The 6,969-nt window shown below is 45.2% G+C and overlaps 1 protein-coding gene across 1 annotated transcript in view; it reads right to left on the bottom strand.

Annotated features, from left to right (window-relative positions):
• Positions 1-6,698, bottom strand: part of HGFAC (HGF activator) — a 73,291-nt gene extending 66,593 nt beyond the window's left edge. The window contains exons 1-3 of the mRNA XM_050947700.1: positions 6,581-6,698; positions 4,815-4,869; positions 2,161-2,257 (exon numbers count right to left, since the gene is read on the bottom strand). Coding sequence (XP_050803657.1) covers positions 2,161-2,257; positions 4,815-4,869; positions 6,581-6,679 — 251 coding nt within the window. The 5' untranslated portion in view covers positions 6,680-6,698. The remainder of the gene's footprint in view (positions 1-2,160; positions 2,258-4,814; positions 4,870-6,580) is intronic.
• Between the last annotated feature and the right edge of the window lie 271 nt (positions 6,699-6,969).

Raw genomic sequence — 6,969 nt, forward strand, 5'->3', positions numbered from 1 at the left:
CATCGAATATGGGTTGTAGTTGTATGATTATTCCCAGTATGGGTTCCAGAGTGAGGTGGTAGACGATAACAAGGGGTGTGCAGCCAGAGGGAGTTTTATTTATGTATTGAAGCAGGTTCTCTCAAGGTATTTTGGTGGCCCAATCCATGATGCAATCTACTTTTCTTGTGGAGTGTTCTTGTTTGGTGAAGGTGGTTTTAAGTGTGTTAAGGTGTATATCCCAGACTTTCTCTTGGGAGCTTATTCTGTGGTATCAGAGCCCCTGGCTGTAGATAACAGATTTATTGGTATCTTTGGGATGGTTACTGGATCTATGAAGGTAGGTGTGGTGATTCATGGGTTTCTTGTACAGTCATTCGTAGGGTTCCATTATTTAAGCTGATTGTGGTATCCAAGAATTTGATGCTGGCGCAGGAACATTCCAGAGAGAGTTTAATGGACAGGGAGTGTGTGTTAAAATTGTGGTGGAAATCTGTAAGGGATTTTAAGTTGTCTGTCCAGAGGATGAAAATATCATCAATGTATCTCAGGTTTATCATTGGTTTCATGGTGCATTTCTCTCTGGAACACTCCCACACTAGCCTCAACTTTCTGAACATCACAATCAGCTTCAACAATGGATAGCTTGTCTCTCTCACCAACAGAAGTTAGTCCAATTAAATATATTACCTCGCCCACTTTGTCTAATATCCTGGGACTGACACAGTTACAACAACACTAGTTTAAATGAGTCCACATGAGACTGTCCTATGGTGCCTACACTACACTAGCACTTTACACCCACAATAGATATGCAGTCAAAGAAACTGCCCACTGCTAAAGGATCCCCCCCTAGCCTAAGGGGAGGATCCACAGGACCTCAAAAACCCAACTGAGTTCGGGGGACAACTAATAGAAGAACAGGGACAGGAGTGCGGTCAAAGGGTCAAAAGGATAGAGGGGCCTGTACCTATTGGGTTTCTGGGAACTGGGTGGGCGGAAGCCCACCCACTGCTAAAGGATCCCCCCTAGCCTAAGGGGAGGATCCACAGGACCTCAAAAACCCAACTGAGTTTGGGGGACAACTAATAGAAAAACAGGGACAGGAGTGCAGTCAAAAGGATAGAGGGGTCTGTAGCAGGGTGGTTACCCGCTTCTGCCCTGAGGGGTTTAAAAGCACCTCTAAAGAAGAGGGCTGCAGCTCTAAAAGCTGGGCTGATTGGGGAAGCAGCCTCAGCTGGGCCACTCCCCAATCAGGCCACAGCTGGCCTGTATAAAAAGGCTGTGAGCCAGGAGGCCAAACAGTCTCCCTCTGCCTGTAGAGGGAGCTGGGCCTGGCTGCAGGGAGCTGGAGACAGTGTACCTGAGTGGAGCAGGGCTGGGGAAAGGCAGAGGAGCTGAGGAGCTCCAGCCTGGAAAGCCCCAGGCTGCGGCCTAGCATAAGGCCAATGAGTACAGGGGGTTGCAGAGGGCAGCCCAGGGGTAGACCAAGGCAGCAGGTCCAAACCCAACCTTGCCAGTGATGAGTAGGCTGATACTGCAGTCTGCCCCAGGGCGTGGGGCTAGACAATGACTGGCAGTAGCCTTATACTGAGGTAAGGTGGGACTAGTGGGTGGGGGTTTCCCGGGGAGGGAAGACCCTGAGAGAAAGGGGTTACCACTTGGGGTCAGCGGCCCAGCTAACAGGTCACCAGGGTCCTGGGAGGAACATGGGGCCAGAGGGCAAGCAGATCACCGAGAGGCCTGCAGAGGGCATTCCGGAGCTAATTCCTGGAAGTCACCAGCAGGAGGCCGGTGTCTACAGGTCATATTCTCCACTTATACTGCACAAGGAATTGCCAATGATCTGAACTGGAATTCTCATATATGAATCAAGGAAAGAATATGTATGACCCATGATGAATAATTCTTCTGCATTCTTTTTGTGCGATGACGCATAATTCTTCTGCATTACTTTTGTGCATTCTTTGTGCCTTAAGACACTGGCATTGCTCCATCTCTTTCTGTATACAGGGTCTGAGCCAATGCTCACTGACATCAGTGGGAGTCTCTCTTTTGATTTCAATGAGTGTTGGATTGGTCCCATAAAGATTTATGGTAAAAACAAGACTACTGATCAGACACCTACTCATTTTAATTTAAAATAAATAAATGGAATATTTCTTTGCAAAGCTGACTTACCATTTCTTTTGAGAAAATAGATTTGATATACATGTGTGATACATTCTTCCACCATACCGAAAGGGAAATGTACATAGCTGTTCATCCTCTGTAAACACTGAAATACAAGAGTAAAACGTTCCAAGCAGTCACACACTGACATGCACCTCGTTGCTTACACAAAAGTAATGCTAATTTAAAGGAAAGGAATCTTCAGGTATCTTAATAGGATGGTGCATCCTGTTTCTTGTGAACTCTGGTATAGTAAGAGGAAAAGGAGACCTGCAGGCACTACAGCTAAAGCAACATAATGTAAGTAGTCAGTGGTAGAATACAAATTTCAGATAATTTCAGCTCACGAATATAGGGCAATTCCTGGTACAGCCAGACGTCATAATTAATAATATTAATACATTCATATTGTTAATGTGATATCTGAAATACAGTAACTCCTCACTTAAAAGTCATCCCCGTTAACATTGTCTCATTGTTACATTGCTGATCAATTAGGGAACATGCTCATTTAAAGTTGTGCAATGCTTCCTTATAATGTTGTTTGGCAGCCACTTGTTTTGTCCACTGCTTGCAGGAAGAGCAGCCCAGTGCAGCTAGCTGGTGGGAGCTGTAACCAGGGTGGACCGGCAGCCTCCCTATCAGCTCCCCACTCCCTTAAGTTCCCTGTGCTGCAGCCGCCCAGCAGGCTATCAATTGCCAGGCAGTTCAGCTATCCTTCCCCCCACTGCCATGTGCTGCCCCTACCCTCTGCCTTGGAGCTGCTCCCAGAGACTCCTGCTTGCTGTGCAGGGGGGGAAAGGGGGTGCTAATGTCAGGGTGTCGCCCTCCCTCCTGCTACTGCACCCCACTTATCCCTTCTCCATATAGAGCAGGGAGGGAACACGGACGGAGAGAGACAGAGAGCTTGTGGCAGCAGCTGCTGTCTCAACTTCCTGATCCACTTAAAAAAACAATGCACTTAAGAGTGGGTCAGCTTACATAAAGGGGCAGTGTGCATCTCTCCCTCTCTCCCCCACACAAGGTATGTGTTTGTCTCTGTCTGCTATGCTGTCTCCCCTCCCTCATGTTCTGGCTGCCCTGTGTGAGAGGCTACATTAACAACGTGTTAACCCTTGAGGGCTCAGCCGAGTGTTAGTTCATCATTTAACAGCAAGGCATTCCCTGGGAAATATCCCTCCCTCTTCCACCCTCTAACTTCACCACCTCAACCAAGCGTCACAATCATCATAGCTGTGAATAGTATTAAATTCTTTGTTTAACACATATACTGTGTGTATATCTATATAATATATACTTTTTTGTCTGGTGAAAAAAATTTCCCTGGAACCTAACTCCCCCATTTACATTAATTCTTATGGGGAAATTGGATTCGCTTAACATCATTTTGCTTAAAGTTGCATTTTTCAGCAACATAACTACAACTTTAAGCAAGGAGTTATTGTAGTACTCATTGGGCCTCTATACCGCATTATAACATCCATTTAAAGTAAAGTGTCAGCCTGTAAAACAATCAAATAGACAAAAATGGCCAAAGGGATAGGAGGGTTGTAAAGGGTGGAAGAAGATGCTTAATATGGGGACAAGTAACGAAAAATGGACTGAGATAGATATCTAGAAGCAATGAGTCTACACCCACCACCTCAGTAGTACAGTTGCCTAAGAGGGATGATAGGATCTCTATAAGGCAGGTAAGGCTAGATAAGGCCCTCCTACTTTTTACTGGCCATAAGGGCAAGTGATGGAGGAGAGGGATAGAGAGGAGTGAGCAGGGGGAGGGGTCTTGGGGGAAAAGAGGCAGCATGGGGCCAGGGCCTTGAGGGGAAGTGGTGGTGCGAGAGGTCAGGAAGAAGGGACAGCATGGAGGCAAAGCCTTGGAGGAGGGGATGGTGTGAGGGTGGGGCCATAGTTCAGAGAGCTTCCATCAACTTCTGGGCAAGATCCACAAAGGGATTAGGACACCTCGCTGTCAGTTGAGGTGCTAAAATTCAAAATTTAGATACCAAACACTCCCCCTCAATTGCCACCTAACGCTGTAGGTGCCTAAAGTCCTAGAGGCCTGAATTTCCACAGGCAAAGTCCCTTAGGTGCTTACAAATCTGTCACTGGGCAGGTGCACAGCCACTTCAGTCTAAATGCCTGCATGTAGCTCACACTTAAGCCCCAGCATGATCCTCAGACTAGGTGTTCTGCCTATCTTACCTGTGGGGCCTGATCTGGTAGGTGTTCTCAGAAGCTGCCTACCAGATTGGGTCTGGCACATAACACCCCAGAGGAAGAGGTAGCACTGTTGCCCCAGCACCTTTATATCTTTTAGCCAGTGGCTAGAGCACTCAGTCACGATGTGGGAGACCCAGGTCAATTCTCTGCTATGCCTGATGTGAAGAAGGGATTTGAACTTGGCTTTTCCCCACCCAGGAGTGTGCCCTAGCCACTGCACTATAGGATATTCTGAGGCAAGTGTCTCTCAGTATTTCCTGTTAGAGCTGCTCCACTGTGTATAAATAATTAAATATGGACTGTGGCCCATCTTTCTGTTCCTCCGCCACTGTCTTTAAGAATTCACGTTGAAACAAAAAACAGGCTTCTTATAGGGTTGCATAGCATAGATATGGGTAAACAGTTTATATTATTACTGATGCCTATTAGAATTGATTTGGTACCTCTGTGGTGAAAGATTTCATGTACTGGGCCTCTTCTTTGCATAGACCCACGGTTCTACAAATAAAAATAATGCAGATTGAAAATCCATTACATGAAACATTCTGTAAGGACGAAACATACATTCAGAGGAGTCCCAAAACATTTGTTATGTAGCACTTCTACAAGAATCCTACGATTTGTGTGTGGTTTTGGCTAGGGAGCAGTTTTGTGAAAGGGAATAAATAAATATTAGCTGATGAAAGGTCATGGCTTATCCAGGAAAAGCCAAACATGGTACAAGAATGCAGAAGACAAGCTTCATTATATCTCTCTGTTATCTAGGGACATATGTTCCTATTTCTTTTGGTGGGAAGCACGTCTTTCAAAGCTAGTTCACAACTATGAATAATGCCTCAACCTTTTGACCTTTCACATCATTTAGCAGTGTTAGCATGGGCTGACTTATAAGCAATCTCTATCTGGGCTCACTGATCAGGAAATGAACACCGATAAAGCTAAATATGTTAATTCTAATCAGCCACAAGAAATAAGAAATTATACTAGGACATACAAAGTGCCACCACCACCAAAGGCACTCAGGACAATAAACAACAATAAAGCCGTGATTAAAATACAGTATCCATATAATATAAATTCAATATCAGAAAAACAGTCAAGGGAACTGCCACATAAGGAAGGGGGAGAAATAGAAGGAGGTTAATAAAGAAGGAGCCAAGCATGATTCTTCTAAAAAAACAGCTTGAGATGTTTATTACCACAGGGAAAAGCTTAGATGGATGCAAGGAAGAAACAAGTTCCACACTCCGGAGCCTACAACAGCTCCATCACCTCCCAACCTAAGGCCTGCTCCAATACCCAGTGGCCCAATCAGGATTGAGGCCCTTTGTGCTAGGCACTGTAGAAACACATAGAAAGAGACATTCCCTGGCCTGGAATGCTTACAGTCCAAGAGAAGATGCAACTAGAACATGTAATACACTGTTGAAAGGTGTGGGGGAGGACACTAGCACCAGAGGTGAGAACAGGTGGTTACCTAGGCTAGATATGTGTAGTTAGATGGCTGAGCCAAATCTTTAAAAATATATAGACACAAATATTAGCATTATCATTAATCCCTAATGGCCCCGCCCCTAACCACTACTGGTTTGAGCCCGGATCCAGAGCACTTATGTATGTGCTGCTTAATTTTAAGCATAGAAGCACTGAAAGTTCAGCACATGCGTAAGTGCTTTGCTGTATCAGGACCTGCACCAGGAGAAAGCTTAGTAGCCTGAGCACCAAGTGTGAAATACCTACATTCCAGTAGATGCACATGTTCAGATCCCAACAGGGCAATCTAGAGGTAAAGATCCATGAAGTTTGATGCACGGGGTGGGTCTTATAGATGAAACCTTATAACTTGTGCTCCTGTCTGCTCAGCAAGCACATTACAGATCCCTGGCATTTGTGTGCTCCTCCCTTGATAATTGGGCAGTGTATTACATGCTGGAGTTGCTGTTGTCCACCCTACTGGTAGGATGAAAGGACTCCTATATGCATAGCCATTGTAGTATTATTAGCAGGACATGATACCTGATTTTCCACAAAGTTATCAGATAAATTATCCATGAAGAAAGATTTTGTCAGCTAACTTGCTTTGTGTAATTCAGCCTGCCGTCTGGCTCTACCCATTCAAGCCAAGTATAAGTATCTGGCGCCTGTCGTTTCACATCCAGCCTTTGGTGCACTGACCAGCCTTTCCAAATCACAAGAAAATCACACTTACCATCCCTGTACAGTTACTGCTAAAAGTCAAAGCCAGGATGACAGCAATGAAAGGACTGCAGGCTTTCATCTTCATTTTCCTTTCCAAAAATCTCTGCATACAGCCATAGGGCTGGGCTGTTCTGCTGCCCAGGGGTCTGAAGCTGAAGGATAAATCAGCTACAGGCTTTCGCAAGAGATTTGGATATACCAAAATCTCCCAGTGGTTCACTTGACTTTAGAGTATTGTAACTTGTTAAGTAATCAGAGCTCTTATCAGTGTTAATCATTAACTTCTTTGTGGGCTGATGTGAATGCAGTTTTTGGAGCTATTTTATTAAAACCACAGGGACTGAGTAGATTTCAAAGGGCCCTGTGTGGAGATAAGTGCCCTCCACTTGCCCTGAACTC

The sequence above is a fragment of the Gopherus flavomarginatus genome, chromosome 3, assembly GCF_025201925.1.
Source record: "Gopherus flavomarginatus isolate rGopFla2 chromosome 3, rGopFla2.mat.asm, whole genome shotgun sequence".
Taxonomy (NCBI): Eukaryota; Metazoa; Chordata; order Testudines; family Testudinidae; genus Gopherus; species Gopherus flavomarginatus.